Here is a 17,666-nt window from a genome sequence, read left to right on the forward strand (position 1 = left end):
GTATTCATAGATGACATCCTGATCTACTCGAAGAACGATAAAGACCATGAGGAACATCTGAGAATTGTTCTAGAAACGTTGAGGACGGAGCGCCTTTATGCCAAATTCAGCAAGTGCGAGTTTTGGCTCAACGAAGACACGTTTTTAGGACATATTGTGTCATCAGAAGGGATTAAAGTGGACCCTGAAAAAGTGCAAGCAGTGCACGAATGGAAATCGCCTACTAACCCTAATGAGATAAGAAGTTTCTTAGGATTGACAGGTTACTATCGGAGGTTTATGGAAGGATTTTCCAAAATTGCAAGGCCAATGACGCAACTATTCAGGAAGGGAATAAAATTTTCTTGGACAGAGGAGTGCGAGAAGAGCTTCCAAGAACTCAAGGAAAAGTTTACTACGGCACCAGTGTTAGCCGTCCCAACAGCTGACAAGGAATATGTGATCTACACGGACGCGTCCAAAAATGGACTCGGTTGTGTACTAATGCAAGAAGGAAAAGTGATAGCATACGCGTCACGACAGCTTAGGCCACATGAACTAAATTAACCGACTCATGATCTGGAATTAGCTGCAGTGGTGCACGCACTAAAGATTTGGAGACACCACCTATATGGAGTTAGGTGCGAGATATACACAGACCACAAAAGCCTGAAATATTTTTTTCGAGCAAAAGGACCTTAATATGAGACAAAGGAGATGGCTCGAACTAGTGAAAGATTATGACTGTGGTATTAACTACCACCCAGGCAAGGCCAACGTAGTGGCTGATGCATTGAGTCGTAAAACTCAATCTAAATTGGGAACTCTCATCACTCGAGAGACGGTGCTCATAAGGGAATTTAGCAAAATGAGCATAGAAGTGATTAAACCACCAGGGACGATAGCAAGCGTTGTGGCAACGGTACCTAACTTGAGGAAGACGATCGTAGAAGCACAAAGAAAAGATGGGAAGGTGGAAAAAACTACGGGAAGCAGTAAGGAAAGGAGGCGTCAAGAATTATCAAGAAGCATCAGATAATGCTATCCTCTTTGAGGGAAGGATATGCATCCCCCATGATGATGAGCTTAAGGATAAAATCATGAGTGAGGCTCACGATACCCCTTATACTGCCCACCCAGGCAGTACTAAGATGTATCAAGATCTAAAGAAGCATTTTTGGTGGGAAGGCATGAAAAGAGACATAGCATCCTTTGTAGAGAGATGCCTAGCTTGCCAACAAGTGAAGGCCCTACACCAAAGACCATATGGAAAGCTACAACCATTGGAGATCCCAAAATGGAAGTGGGAGCACATAGCAATGGATTTTGTGACCAGTTTGCCCAAAACAAAGAGAGGAAACACTGCCATTTGGGTAATAGTGGATCGACTTACAAAATGTGCTCATTTTATACCAATACCGATCACACACGGGTCAGACAAGCTAGCTCAGTTGTATGTTCGAGAGATTGTACGCTTACACGGTGTACCCGTGTCAATTACTTCAGACCGAGACTCAAAATTTACTTCTAGATTTTGGATGAGCTTACAAAAGGAGTTAGGCACGAGGCTAAATTTCAGCACCGCCTTCCACCCGCAGACAGATGGGCAGTCTGAAAGGACAATTCAGACCCTCGAAGATATGTTGAGAACAGTGGTGTTAGACAGAGGTGGAAGTTGGGAAGTAGTGCTGCCGTTGATTGAATTTGCCTATAATAACAGTTACCAGGCGACTATCGATATGGCACCATATGAGGCATTATATGGAAGAAAATGTAGATCACCACTTTACTGGGATGAAGTGGGTGAGAGAAAAGTTTTAGGACCAGACATGGTCAATGAGATGGTTGAGATAGTCCGCCAAATCAGAGGGCGAATAAAAGAGGTACAAGATAGACAGAAATCTTACGCTGATGCACGTCGAACTGAATTATGTTTTGAAATAGGAGACAAGGTCTTCCTAAAGGTATCTCCTACCAAGGGGATAACTAGGTTTGGTGTCAAGGGAAAACTTAGGCCCCGATTCGTAGGACCTTATGAGATTTTGGAGAGAATAGGCCCAGTAGCCTATAGGTTGGCGTTACCGCCAAACTTTGGAAACGTTCACAATGTTTTCCACGTATCATAACTCAGAAAATACGTTTTCGATCCAAAGCACATAATCCACCAAGAAGAGATGATCCTTTGCCCAGACTTGAGCTATGAAGAGAGACCAGAGGCCATTCTAGATCGAAAAGTACAACAACTCAGGAATAAGGCAATCACATCAGTGAAAGTCTTATGGAGACACCACGGACAAGAGGAAGCCACGTGGGAGCTTGAAGACAAAATGAAGGAGAAATACCCCGAACTGTTTTAGAAGAAATATGCAAATTTCGGGACGAAATTTTTGTTAAGAGGGGTAGTATGTAGTGACCCGCTCTTTTATATATTTTAAATCCAGTAATGAGTGTTTATTTTTGTTCATCAGTAAATGAAAACGGTTATTATCCTGATATAAATTCAGCTTATGATCCTGAATTTATATTGTTAAAGCAGTCAATGATATTATTTCAGAGTTATAACTGACTTAGCAAAGTCACGTTATTTATTTAAGCGAGATGGAATTTTATTTTATTTTTACTTAGGTCGTGAGTTATTTCCGACTCAAGAAGTTAATTAAATCTGCGGATTTAATTTAGATATCAGAACAACGAACGAATTAAATCTACGGATTTAATTTAAATTCATTTTATAACTTATCGATTTTAGAGAGATATCACATGTCGAAATCGAGATTTATGTAAATACAGTATCAAGCAGAATCGAAGCCAGTATTTTATTACAGTTACAGAATCACCGAGACATAAAAAATACATCATTAATCCTACACTACATTATTATTATTTTTTTATCTTCCACTACTTTGCTCCCCACTACTTTGCCCACCACTATATTTTGCCCACCACTATACTTTGCCAATCCTCTATTAATCATCATCTCCACCATCCTGCAATTATCGAAGAAAGACTTCATTTACTACTGCCAACTTCAAAGGAGTTCCAATTCATTCAACTCAGCAACAACAGTCAACCAACAATTATACTTCAAGGTATTAATTCTATACCAAATATTCATCCAGTTCGCATATCATCCAATAAGCTTGATTAATTAGAAAGAGCAGACTGTATAGATGTATATTTGCATAATGGACTTAGCAAAGTCACACACTTATGTAATCTAGAATGAGCTTGAGTTAGTACAGAAAGAACAGCATAATCGGTAGTCACCTAGAATAACCAACAACCTATAAGCTTCCACACAATTCAATTGCATTGAGAATTTGCATAATCAGTAGCAAAACCACAGCATTTCATAACAAGAGTATAGAATAACCATGATTTCACGAGCTATGAGAATAGCAGCAGATCGAAGTGCATAATATATGATCGAAAATAGAATATCATAGGATTGTAGAACTTAGCTTCGAATGGGAAGGGGGCGACTGCCCTATTCAGCCGAGCTGTGACGAAGATTAAGACGACAGTTCTTGCTGTCACGGTGAAGTCCGAGAACGGCAACAGCAGCGGCGTGGCATAACTCGAACCTCATCGACCCCGGGAACAGCGATAGCAACGGCGGACTCTTCCCTGGTCGCCGGAGGAACGCGAAGGAGATGGCGGCAGAACCATGGTGGCGGAGGTGGAAAAGAGACAGGGCTCGACTCCCTGCCTTGACGTCTGAATCAGAACTGAACGGCTCCGAGGAGGAGGCGAGGCGACACCTTTCGCTGGAAATTGCACAGCAGCAGCGGCGCCGCTCGCCGGTTTCGCGGCGGTGGCGGATCGAAGCAGCGACACGGCGAAGCCGGCCTTCCAGTAGCAGCGGCGTCGGGGCTCGGGAAATCGACGGCGGCAGTGGCCAGGTGTTCCTGCTGCCCGTCGATTCAGAGAGAGCAGTGGGTGGACGGCGGCTGGACGCGGGGGTTGGTCGGCGGAGGGAGAGATGTCGGGCCTGCTTCAGCGAGAAAGAAGAGAGAACCAAGGAACAGTGGTTGTCGCCGCTCGCTCCGGCGAGCTCGGACGGCGGTGACTTCGGGAGAGAGAGAGAGACGAACAGATCTTGAGAGGGAGTCGGCGACTGCTCTGAATCGGAAGACGGCGGCGCTGAATCGATGGAGCCCGATTTGGTGGGCTGAGAACGAGAGAAAGAAGAGAGGCGAGGAGGCGTCGGACCTTGGCGCGGCTGTCGACCTCGCCGGATTTCGGAGCAGCAGCGGCGGCGAACCCTCATTGAAGAAAGAGAGTCGAATGATTTTTGAGAAGAAGAGAGGGATTGAGTTGAAAGAGAGAGGGACAATGTATCTGAAGAAAAAAAAAAAGAGAGAAACGTGAGTTTAGAAAGAGAGAGAACCGAGTGTATTTTTAATTGGGCTTCTTTCATTTATGAAAATTGGGCTTTGCTTAATGGGCTTGTTATTTAAATTGATTTGGGCCTTCTAGTTATTATTTTATTGGGCTTTGTTATTTATTTTCAGTGGGCTTGAGTTGGGCTGGATTATTTATTAATTTTGGGCTGATTTTAAATTATGAATTGGGCTTCTGAATTTATTTATATGGGCCGATTTTATTTACTGATTGGGCCTCTGAATTTATTTATTTTACTCAGATGGGCTTTTATTACATTATTTCATTGGGCCGAATTTATTTAAATAGAAGCCCATCTATTTTATTTTAATTGGGCTGTTATATTATCTACGTTGGGCCTCCTTTGATTTATTTAATTGAGCCCAGCTAATTAAATAATTATTTATTGGGCCAAGATTTATTTAATTACTTGAGCCGATGAATTATTTCAATTGGGCCTCTCATGTTAATTATTCAAGCCCACTTTTACTTAATTATTAGGTTGCCTTATGTTGAGCCTTTTAATTATTTAATCTTATAACATTACTTATTCCTATTTATTAAGCCGATTAATTATGAGGTTATAAAGCGAATAAGCTGAAGTATTTATTTATTTTCTATTGACTACGAGGAGCGGAGTTTATTTAATTGACGGATTAGAACACCCCGAAGAGAACGGATTAATTTTTGTTAATTATCCGGCTTCATGAGACGAGACTTAGCTTTTGTTTAAATCCGATAGCCTGGATTAACAATAGAAATTCCCTGATTATTATCTCAGAATAATAGTTCATGCATACGAGATTCATGCATAGTTTAATTACGCATTCTCATTTAATTGAGAATTTTCCCTCGATTTAAAGTCTTACGTTATTTTCTCGGATTAAAGGTCGAGCGCAAGAATAAGAGCTCGTCAAGGAGTCACTAATCTGTAGCAAAGCTTTGCTATCAGGTGGGCATTACTTTCATATATATCAAATGAGTTTAAATGTTACGTTCAAGCAAGTTATTTCATGACTAAATTAATTGAAGTTATTTCAAATATTGTCTTGCCATAAAATGTTAAATTTCAGTATGATATCTATCTGATGTGGCTTTGCCAGTTATTATGCAATCGAATTCGGGTCCTGAGCAGTTGATAGCTATCCTGCCAGGGCTAGTGTACACCAGTGACCGTGAGTCATCTAGCGGGTTGGCCGGTCAAGTGACCGTGAGAGGTGGCCACCTCTCCGGCACACAGTTCCAGATATGATAGATTACAAGAGAACTTAGTCTGCAGACGAACTTTAAGAATCACAAATGAATTTAGTAAGCTTGGGCCTTTTTAGCGAAAAACTCCCTTGCTGTACTGTTTATGATGGCATGACAATTTACAACTTTACGAAGCATGTTATATTTCATAGTAGGCATATGTGCCCACTGAGTACTTTTGTACTCAGCCCTGCATATATTTCTAAATGTGCAGGTTGAGCAGCTGCCGATGGTGATGAAGTGACGAGCGGGACTCTTTTGTCTTATTATGTATTAATGAACTCTAGGGTTACATGTCTTCATACATGTAATCAGAACCTTATTCCGCTGCGTACTCAGAAGTTTTACTTTATTTTGGATAAGTCGGAGTTATCCGAACTTACTAGTTATTTGAGTCTATACGACTAAAACTCCGTTATATTATAAATATCCCTGTTGTTAACAATGATACTGCGATCCTTTCTTGTTTGATTATTTCCCTTTCTACCCCGCTTCTAATCTCCCTCCATTAGTCACGGTTTCCCCGGCTTAATTATCCTTAATTATGTCCGGTCGTGACATTTTTTATTTTTATTTTTTGCTATAATTTTTTCTATTGATACAATTTATCACATTTTCATAGTTTTTATAATGTAGTTCTTATTTAAAATAGAATTGTAGCTTAACACTATCTTATATGACAAGTATTGCATGTTTATTTAATAAAATATGTAACAATATATTTTTGTACAAAATAATCATAAAATATTCAGTTAATGTATACACAATATTTAGTTGCATGTATATTTAATGAAACATGTAATCACATATTTTTGTCTGAAATGATTTTCAGAGCGTATATACAAAATTCAATTACATGTTTATTTAATAAAATATGTAATCACATATTTTAGTCTAATTAATTTTTTATCTCTTAAATATGACTTATAATCGCACCATTTTTTTTTTTTTTTTGACAAAATCACTTATTATTTCGGTTGGAAAATTTAATTGTTTGTTGGCCGAATTTGATCAAATTAATTTATTCATTTAATGCATACAAAATATTTAAAATGTCATGATCCTAGATCATCTATTTTAAGATAATTGTTGCTAGGTAGCCTAGGTTGTATTTGTTACTCTTTTTGTCCCACTATAAGTGAGACCTTTTTTTGAACACGAAAATTAAGAAAGGTGTAATTTGTGTGTAGGTGAAAATGTTTAAAGGATAAAACTTTTATCTAAAAGGAAAGAGTCTCACTTATGATGGGACACCCAAAATAGAAAGAGTCTCACTTATAATGGGACGGAGGGAGTATTATTTTATCAAAATACAAATTTTAAAATTAAACTATATATTCATTAAATATAAAAAAGTATATATAGATATAATATATTAACACACACACACACACACACACACACATATATATATATATATATATATACACACACACACACACACACACAAACACAGGGGTGGGCTAAAATAAAAACACCTCTTAAAGTATAAAATTGAAATCATTTTCAGTCGTTAGATCATCAAGATCTACGGTTGATTCACCACCTTGTTGGATGAATTCATGGTCTTGAGTTCGAATCCGGAATCTCATAGGTAGCGAAAATTTTATTTTTCGCAATTCAGACATTTACATAGAGAATTCATACGTGCTCTACTAGAATTCGTACATTTTAGTTGGTTCCTATTTTATATGTTAAGAAGTGTTTATATCGTAGCTCTCCCCCATATATGTATATATTTTAGTAGAAATTTTGTATAAGTTATTTTAATATAGTGTGTATAAATTATACCATCTTTAATTTTGTCATGTATGTTTTGATTTGGACGAAATTAAAATTCAGGATAAATTCTAGAATGACTAAAGTTTATGTATTTATATTACAACTTTATATAGTTGAAAAAAAAATACTAAAATTCACTAATAGTTTATGGATTCACAGTCAACTAATGCCTCAAAAAAATATGTTGTGAAATGCAAATTAGTAGAAAGTAATTAAAAGTTCCAAAACCCCTTTTAAGACTAAAAGAAAATTTGAAAAAAAAAATATTTAGATATTTTGATGGAAATTTTAAATAGATAATAATAATCATTAGATAAAAAGATTTTGTCAAGATATTGGTCATTCATTTGATGGGCCTCCAACTATTAGATAGTTTCCTCTTCATTTTAATGCTACTATTTTTATTAGAGCTATTTTACGTAATAATATAAGTAACTTATAGATTTTTATTTTCTAAATATAATATTCTAAATAATATAATTTTTTTACTATTTTAATTAAATAAGTATCACCGTGCATCGCACGGGAATAATAGTAATAATATATTTATAATTATGCCAACAACAGATTAAATTTTTTACAATTTACCTAAATCTTGGATTTCAATTGGTCATAAAAGTTCAGTTCTTAGACATAACATTCTATGGGCACGATTAACTCTGATAAGATGCATTTCCATCCCAGTAATTACATACACATAAAGATAATTTTCTTGCACACCTTCAAATGGAATGTGATTGGCCATCCGCATATCATAGAACTATCTATTTGTCGAAGTAATGGGCTGAGCGCTGAACAACGAAAAGTTCGAAATGAGCGCTGAACAACGAAAAGTTTGAAATGCCGATCTGGTCTCCCGCCCCAATCTGGTCTCCGAAGGTATGATGAGCGCCGAACGGTGAGATGTTCGAAACTCCAAACTTGTCTCCCGCAGTGCTAGAGAAGAGTGTTGTCGTCTGAGCGCCAAATGGTGGGAAGTTTGAAACCCCAGCCTGCTCTCCCACAGCGCCGGAGAAGAGTGTTCTGAACGTCTACGAACCAAACGGCGAGAAGTTTGAGGTTGGGTTTCACTAGGGGTGAGCATCGGTTCAAAATCGAACCGAACCGATGCATTTTGAGAAAATTGAAACCAAACCGACCTCAACAGAGGACGGGTCGAACCGAACCGCTAAATGTCCGAAAATCGACCAAAACCGAACCAGCCAAAATTATTCGATTTCGGTTGGTAACCGAACTGAACCATTGTTTTATCTTCTTTTTTTCAAAAAAACTGGAAAATCTGCCCAAATTCAATTAATAGGAACTTGTTCCGAACCACGTAAAAATTCTTTGTTGTTTATCGCTTTCAGTATTATCTTTCCTATCTGTGCACAAACCTTTTACTGAACTGAAATTGATAAATCGCAAAGTGAAACATAATTTTGACAACGTGTTAATCACAAAGGGTATTTCCTAAGTTTATTTATTAGTCTAACTGATAAATTTTTGGATAATCAGTAAGATTCATAACACTTCTCTGTTTTCAAAATCTACACTGAAGGCTTACATGGATTATCGGTCAAAGCTTTAACCTCAACTGAAATCAAAATACTGAAGTTATTCAGTATCAGTCTACAACCCCTTTCAACTGAAAACACATTTGACTGTTAACTTCAGTTCACTTCGTTTAGTATCAGTCGATACTATCTTTCAGTCATACAAAAGGATTTTCGTAAAAATAGCCTACTGGTATCCCCTCCCCCATACACCAGTTCAGTGACCCTCCGGGACCTAACAATTAGTATCAGAGCAAGTTGTTCGCAAGAACAAATTGCTTTGACCCGGTTCTACTAAACTAGATTCTTTTTCAAAGAGGGTTTTAAAACGTTTCGGCTCCTACGTGCTAAGTGCGTTTTATATTTGTTGTTTCTTCTTTCTTTACCATGGAAACTAACTACAGAAGGTCCACTTCACTTCTGGCATTCAGTATTGAGAATTATGATATATGGAAGTTTCAGGTCAAGAGCTACCTCACTGCTCAACATTGCCGAATGTGGGAAGTCATCACCAATGGCCCCATCATCATCATCAAAGAAACAGTCAAGAAAATACCTCTCGACACAACTAAGGATCCCTATGACGAGGTACAAATCAAAAGCAAGACCGACTTCACCACAGAAAAAAGAAAGCAAGATGAGCTGGATAATCTTGCCAAGAATATCACCTCCGAAACAGTCCCTGACAAGCACGTCACCAAAATCATGGACTGCACAACTGCCAAGGAGATGTGGGATATCCTCGAAAGGCTATGCATCAGATCAGATGAAATCAAGGAGAACAAGTTATCCATAGCTTGTCAGAAATTTGATAACTTTCTTATGCTCAAGAACGAATCAATCGAAGAGATGGAGTCCAGATTCAATCTAATACTGGGTGAAGTACAGTCCATCTCGAAGAACAAGTACACTTAACGAGAAATCAACCTAAAGATTCTTCGTGCTCTTCTACGAGGAGATTGGCAAATCTATTCAGTCGCTCATCAGACTAAACCCGGATTCAATACATTGGCGACTGATAAACTATTTTCCGACCTCAAAGCCAACAAGTTCGATATTCGAAGAAACCTAGAAACAAAGAAGACCGGAGGATCAGATGAAGACGCTCCATCAGGATCGAAGGGAGCTGCATTGAAGGCTTCATCAAAGGAAAGCAAGAATGGAGCTGACATAATAAAGAATTATTATTTATAATTGTCTTATAGGGAAAAATGGATAAGGAACACGTGAACTTCATGCTACTTTGATAAAGAGGTTGGGGAGTCTGGTTCCCCCCTTCCTGATCTGAATGTTGCGTTCAGAGATCCCACAAACATCTGGTCCCCAAGTGTTACACCTACCGCAGGGGAGAGAGTCATAGTTACTATCCCAGAACCCCTCTTGGGTATTTTTCAATCGTTCGTCTAACAATATTACGACTTTGTGTTTAAGGATACTGCTATGTCAGAAGAATCTCGAGTGGAAGTATGGATGATAACAGGAGGTTTCTTTGAAAAATCATATATATATTTTTTTGACGGATTGAAAAATCATATTTACTATTATAAAAAATAATATTTTCTATTAAATTTTTCTATATGCTTAAGAAAAATCATATTTACTATGACCAAAGGCAAAGGCAAAGGCAAATGCAAAGGTTTAGATTTCATGGTTGTATTTATAATGGAGTGGAAACTAGGGATCCTTTGAGCTCCAGTACTAATGCGAAGGCAAAAGGAGAAGCCAGGGAAGAAACAAGGCCTCACCAAGGTGGAGAAGGAGCCTCTCGTGGCCGGAAAGCCTGAAACTACACGCAAGAAAATAGACGTCTCAAGCGACCTAGTTGATGTTGCTGCAACGAGTCCATGGAGGGTTATGTCTTCACTAGAAAAGGACTCTTGTTTTAGCCCAAGAAAGGAAAGCTAATATTTCTCTGGCTCTGTATAAGTGAGTTTGATCAGTCCTTTTAGACAGAGTGTTTATCTGAGCCCAGCGAGAGCAAGAAGAGACGTTGCACCATTTGATGGCCTCACCACGGGTGGTGGGGCAACAACATAGACGAGTTCCTCTCTCGTTCCAACCACCTATGAAGAAGCACAAGAAGCAAGGACCACTCCAACTCAAAACATTAAGTTTCATGGTACGTCATATCCTATCCTCTTGGTGCATATTCTGATCAACCAACGGGCGTTTCTTGAATCAGTTTTCTTGTGTTTCCACAGACGATGTTCATCATTCAAAGATGCAATGATCAGCAATGCAGAAAGAGCTTCCGAAATCAAGATAATGCGTTCCATAATGGTAAAGTGCAGCTTCATCTCCTTACTAGTTCATAGTCCATCATCAATCAATTTGCAGCATTGTTCTTAAACAAAAACTCATGATTGCAGGATTCAATTTCAGAGAACGGAGTCTCATTTTCAAATGCAGCAGATGATTTTCCATCTAGCCCTACATTAGACATGTGTGACAACAATGAAAATCAAGAAGAATACCATAGCCCTGTTTCAGTCCTTGACCAGTTCTTTGCAGAAGACTCGAACCATACACTAAAACTGCGTCGCCTCCACTTCGTAGAGCCCAACACAGCATCATCCTCGCAAGACACACCACCAAAATCCAAACCTTGCAGGCACGATCAAGACTACACGATCTCCAACTACTTGCGTTTGATACTCGAAGCTTCTTGCCTAAACTGGGATCAACTCTCAGCAATGAGGCTGCTGTCTGAGCATCTGCTTCATCCATCCTTGTTCGATCAAGCCCTGTTTCTGCATCTCGACACGAGGCTTCTCTTCGACCACATGAACGCGGTCCTGCTCGAAACGCAGCGATCCCATTTCCTATCCCCATATTGGCCAGCATATGCAAAGCCAAGAATCTGCTTTTCCCCACTGGAAGAAACTGTAGTTGATGAGATCATGACAGATGCTGAGTTCTACCTGCTTCCTCGGACAGAGAGGACCTCGGACCAGCTTGTTGCAAAAGATTTATCGGGCCCTTGATCGCCAGCCCGATGTTTGGCTCGAAACAGACCACATCATCCTTCATATCTCGGACTATATTCTGGAGGAATCAGTTCTTGATGTAATACTTGAGCTTCATTCTGGAATTAAGCACAATTTTTTATTTATTTTTATTTTTTTCTTCTGTTTTTGATGATACAATTAGATGTAAATTTGTATTCTTGATTTCAAAATATTACCTTTACCCTTTGTCACATGTATATTGCAATTGTTTTTAGCAGATAGAAGTAGAGAGGGAAAATAATAAAAATTAAATGATTCTTTTTACATTATCATTGTTAGAGAATAACACTAGAAATCTCCCTGCAAAATATTGAAGTTATTTATACAACTTTGTACAACAACAACAAAACTGTACCACATCTCAAAATTGCCAGCATGATCTTCAAATCTTTTTGATAATTCTCTGAAGAGCTTGTTTGATTGCACCAGCTGACGCACCTTTCACTCCCTTGCTCTGCAGATCATATAGTAAAATTAATAATTAAAATCAACAGTTTCTTGAAAAGTTCCAACAAATCCATCATAATATGATTTGGGTTTAATCATAGTTTGTGTCTCAAAGTTTTAGTGTTTTCCAAAAATGTCCTCAAATTATCTTTTCACTTCAAAAAGCCTCTACTATGGAAAAGGATCGATTTATGTCCCGCCTTTTTTTTTCAAAGTTGAGATTTTTCAAAGTGAAAACATAAGATGGGGACATTTTTTTAAAAACGCTGAAAGTTAGGGACACAAATTATGATTAACACATCTGATAAGTGTGATTCAAGTTAAATATGCTGCATGAATTTGAGAGGTTTTAACAAACCTTGGCATTGATAGAGAGGGAGAGAATTCCATCAGTGTTGGAAGATTGAACAGATTGTGAATCCAGATTCAGTTGAGTCAAAGCTTCCATAACTTGAATCAACACACATTGCCTCCAAGAACATCTCATCTCAACCAGTACATCCTTGTCTGTGATGCTGATGGTTATGCTGTCTGTAGATGAGCTCGACCGAGTCCTCTTATTCTCGGGTCCAGTTTTCTCCATGTCACTAGCTCTTCTCTTGCTCCCAAGCAGCTTCGTGAAGCTGCCAGGCTTGCTTTGACCATAGTTGTCGGAGGTCCTCTCGATGGCATCGTGAGCCTTGCTCTGCGTGGTCGACTCTCGTTCTGTTGCTTCTTTGTAAGCTTCCAGATCTTCTACCTTTTTCTCTAGCTCTCGCAGATACTCTATTGTGTGATCAAGTACTGATACTTTATCAACCTGCAATAACAACATTGGAAAAATAAAAAAATAAAATCTTGTTCAAACAATGTGTTTTTTTTCTAGGGTTAATGCAGATTCTGGCTTAGCTGACTCATCATTCCATCGTCGGATTCTGTAAAGCGAGACATAAATCAAACTTTTTCTAAAGTTAAGGGTTTTTGACAAAAATGCTGAAAGTTGGACACACAAACTATAATTAACCCTTTATTCTAAGGAGGGGCTAATTGAAGAGCAAAGATTTAGCTACCTTGCCACCAGATGGAACTAGTGATCCGAGAATGGCGAACCTCTCACTGATTTTCTCCCTCCGTTTCCTCTCGGACAGGACATGGTTCCTGTCGACTTCCTCGCCTTCTTGCTGTCCGGATTGGTCATCACATCTGTCCTTGTGTTTGGCAGATTCAATCTGGGCATTTTCATGCATTCTAGCTACTGAAAACAGCACTTTCTTTAGCAACCTCTGTGGCGAGGCGCTCTGGGGTAATCGATGACTCAATTTCCTGTCTTTCCAGTTGATGAAGCTCGATTCCGTTTTACCGTTTCTGTAAGGCCCCAGAATCAGCTGGTGGGAGCTCTTCAAAAGGCTGGAAATTACACTGTGATAATGAACATCACCAACACCACCACCACCGCCGCCGCCGCTGCCGCCACCACCACCACCGTTGAAGCTAGGCGATTTCTGCTGGTTGCATTCTTGACTTACGGGCACACAGTTAGCATCACCCGCCTTCTTTCCATCGGATTCCTGGATTTTCACCTCCAGATTCCCATGAATCTGAGACACGCAGTCACTAGAGCTCGTGGAGTTGTTCGTGCCATTGCTGACCGGGTCAGCATCGTCCTTGCACTGCCAGCTTTGCAACTGAGATGCCTCCCCATCAGCGCCGTCTGCTAAACTTGATCCCTCTATCAGCACATTGTCTGCGAATTCATCTGAGCTGGTGTCGGGAGAATAAACCTCCACTTCATCAAGATTGTTTTCGGGGATGTCAGAGTGATTGAGAACTTGATAGACGAGTTCATGGCTCGGATTGATGACAGCATCGGAAGAACTCTCCAAGAACGAAGTTTTTATATGCTCAATCAGACTGCGATCCTCTGGAACCTTCAAGAAAATCATACATACACAACCAACAACTTTAATATGCATATCAAAATCATCTTTTTTGAAGTTAGTAAACAGAAAGAGCTAATTCCACAGTGCATACTAGTTCAGTTGTTCCGAGCTCAACCACACCTCCCCAATGTGGAAAGCACACTACTGTCTGCAAGCGAAGAACACGGAATCTCATAACCACAAACGTTTTTCATGTCAAAGTTCGGTATTAAACGATTTTAGTAAGGTTTGGAGCTCAGTATTATTACCTGCAGAGATGCACTCTGGTAACAGCAACGCGAGTCCATAATGATAAGTATATACAAACGAGAAGCAACGAGCAGTCAGAAATCATCCTTAGTAATCTACCAAAGGGCATATCCAGATATTTATAGCAGACCATATAACAAATTTAGAAACCTAAACACTTGCCTTAGCAAGCAAAGAACGAGAGAAGAGCTTCGTGTCTGCAAGATGAGCATTGCGTAGCCAGATTGTCTCGTTTTCTGCATACGACCTCCCAGGCAACCTTTCAATTCCAAACAATCAACATAAAAGTTTAACACAAAAATCATGTCCAAACTCACACAACAAAATCACATAGCAACACAGAACTTCACAAAGCATTTCAGTCCAATCAAATTGATCGCACCACAAATAGATAAAAGCAGAAAGAATTACCCTTGGCCGACATTGAACACGAACGACATGCACACGAGAAAATACCACTCAGTGTCAGTGAGATCTTCAGGGGACAATGCAGCTGTAGGCCTCTTAGGTTGTGGGGTGGTCTCACCTAATGAAAGAGACTCAAACAACTCCCTTAGCTGATCACTCCTCTGCAATCCCAGCGGATCTGAGTTCAGCTCTACGGTTTGAACCGTTTTCCTTGTCTTAATATCTCCGTTGTAGTACCCATCACTCCACCCCAACGCCCTAACAAAATTCACATCAAACACAACCATCAACTACCTTCCATAAACAGACATTTCCTTTTCTGGAAAAATTCTTAAGTCAACGCATTAAACAAGAATCCCGAGCTAGGATAGTTTGCTCCATTCAAGAGAATAAGGGCTTGTACAAATACCATCCACAAGAATTGGCCCACAACAAGGGTTTAATGGGAATCAATGAATAATAACAATGCAAAATACAAGATGATTCTTGGACTAGAGTTTCGAATCTAAGAATTTGGTTTACTCCAACAATATAAACACCACCACCACACAATAAAGGCAAAAGGCAACAAAAATAAGAAAGCTGAATTTCAAGATTATCCTAATTCCGATTCTGCACTTTTAGAAAGTAAAAAAAATAACAACTTTACCCAGATTGTTTAGCAGAAAAAGACCAAAAAATTGCATAGCTCCATTGGGTGCTTCTAACTGCAAGAGCAAGCTGCTTTCTGAGATTATCTGGAACACCCTTTTGATTTGCAGTAGCCATTGTTGAGCTCAGACCCTTTTCCGCCTACAATATGCAGTGAATACAGAATTCCAAAATCTATACACGATGAGAAGAAAGATTCAAACTTGAAAAGCTGCCCATCTTTAATTTGAGACTATAACATGATTGAAGACTGCAAGACTAACCAAATTTATGGCAGAAAAAGGAGGCTAAATTATTGGACCACTAGAGCTCTGAATCCTGGGATTGGTTCGATATAAGCTTGCTGGAAATGGCACCTCAAGATTCTTACATAAAATTACTTCCTTTGATGGAGTGTTCAACTTAGTACAGCCCGAAGCATATTTTGGTGAAATCAATAAACCTTCATTAGTTAGCTCATTTCTTCAACCTTCATTTTTAAAGTACTAATTTATTGAACACGTCAACAATAGGGCATGGGTTCAAATCTGGATTGGTGGGATAGCCATGTGGGGGTAGAAAAGTATAGTACTACAATTCATAAAGTTAGCAGTATTTCGGTAGATTTAGGTATTAATGCAATGATGGTTACGAAGGGAATGGACATTTTCAATGACACTTTTAGATCATATATCTATCGCATTTGATGTCTAATTTTATATTTTAATTTAATTTTATATATTTCTTTCATCCACAAAATACCTTTTTAAAGGTGATTGATACAGATTTTAAAAAAATAAATTGTATATTTGATGAGTAAAGAAAGGGACTCGTGAACTAAAAAAATGATAATAATTAACAGGTTTATTTTTAAAAATGATAGCTCCATTACTAGTTGCAATGTGTGTAAATATATGAGAATTATAAGGGTGATAGTTAATGAGATTATTTTCAAATTGACCTAGAAAGATATTTCGTGAACGAACGAATATGAAAAATTAGAAAGATGTTTCGTAGATGGGAGAGAGTACTTTTTTGTATACATTCTTCTTGAATTTTAAATTTGTATGATTTTATTTAATTTTATTAATATTAATTAGGGTTCAGTTTATTCAATTAAGGTGTATACTTATTTTTTTATCATATAATTTCACTTTTAATTCATTACTAGGGTTGATAAATTTAAAATTAAGATATGTTTCATTTGTCCACAATAAAACTTTCTAAATTTCTTTATGGGACGTCCACAAAAATACTTTCTTTTCTATTTTTGGACTACATCACACCACTAATAATACCACATTTGTCCTTACTTTTTCACTTTTTCACATTTTCATCATTTTTAATACAAATTAAAACAACACAACACTAATTACAACATATATTCACCACTTTCAATACACTCAACAACCTTCGAATTTTATTTACTGAATTATTTCTAGACTTACGAGCATATTTGAGCTTAATCGAGCCCCTATGAGCTTTTCAAATTTAAATTTGTGCTTAAAATGTTATTACTTTTATATAAATTAGTTTATTCACAATAACATAATATATTTATTGTTTTCTCATAATAAATAAAGTTAGTTAGGAACATGATAAAATTCTATTAGTTATAGTACATATATATAAATTGTATTATCTAATTAATAGATTTATAAATTTAAAACGGTCCTTTTGAAAATTATTGGTACAAAGGAAATAATTATAGTACAGACATATAAATTGTATCTAATTAATAGATTTATAAATTTAAAATGGTCCTTTCAAAAATTATTGGTGTAAGTCAATGAGGCTTAGCTCAAGTGGCAAAATTGAGGCACCAAAAAACTCTCATTATGAAAGTTTTGGGTTCAATTTCGTCTGCGTGCAGGTAGTTTCCCCACTTTTGTGTGGGTAGTGGTTCCACTTGCGTGCGAATAATTTTTCCATCTTTGTGTAGTGTAGAGATTCCACCTACTTTCCTACTTTTGTGTGGGTAGTGGTTCCACTTGCGTGCGAATAATTTTTTTCATCTTTGTATAGTGTAGAGATTCCACCTACGTGCGAGTTACTTGTTTGAATATATAATAGAT

General features: G+C 38.1%; 1 protein-coding gene across 2 annotated transcripts; it reads right to left on the reverse strand.

The window, feature by feature from the left end:
- Positions 1 to 12,163: 12,163 nt before the first annotated feature.
- On the reverse strand, positions 12,164 to 16,194 carry LOC130994775 (transcription factor EGL1-like). Of its 2 annotated transcripts, none has more exons than XM_057919838.1 (9): positions 15,876 to 16,194; positions 15,611 to 15,753; positions 14,965 to 15,219; positions 14,716 to 14,812; positions 14,553 to 14,567; positions 14,396 to 14,452; positions 13,435 to 14,292; positions 12,744 to 13,184; positions 12,164 to 12,392 (listed from the first exon to the last, which is right to left on the reverse strand). In XM_057919838.1, the coding sequence occupies exons 2-9, from the start codon at positions 15,727 to 15,729 to the stop codon at positions 12,321 to 12,323; spliced, it is 1,914 nt and encodes a 637-aa protein (XP_057775821.1). In that variant the 5' UTR covers positions 15,730 to 15,753; positions 15,876 to 16,194; the 3' UTR covers positions 12,164 to 12,320. The 2 variants fall into 2 exon arrangements, with proteins under 2 accessions (XP_057775821.1, XP_057775822.1); XM_057919839.1 differs by having other exon boundaries at positions 15,611 to 15,786; positions 15,876 to 16,175.
- Positions 16,195 to 17,666: the final 1,472 nt, after the last annotated feature.

Source organism: Salvia miltiorrhiza, chromosome 7 (genome assembly GCF_028751815.1).
Source record: "Salvia miltiorrhiza cultivar Shanhuang (shh) chromosome 7, IMPLAD_Smil_shh, whole genome shotgun sequence".
Classification (NCBI taxonomy): Eukaryota; Viridiplantae; Streptophyta; class Magnoliopsida; order Lamiales; family Lamiaceae; genus Salvia; species Salvia miltiorrhiza.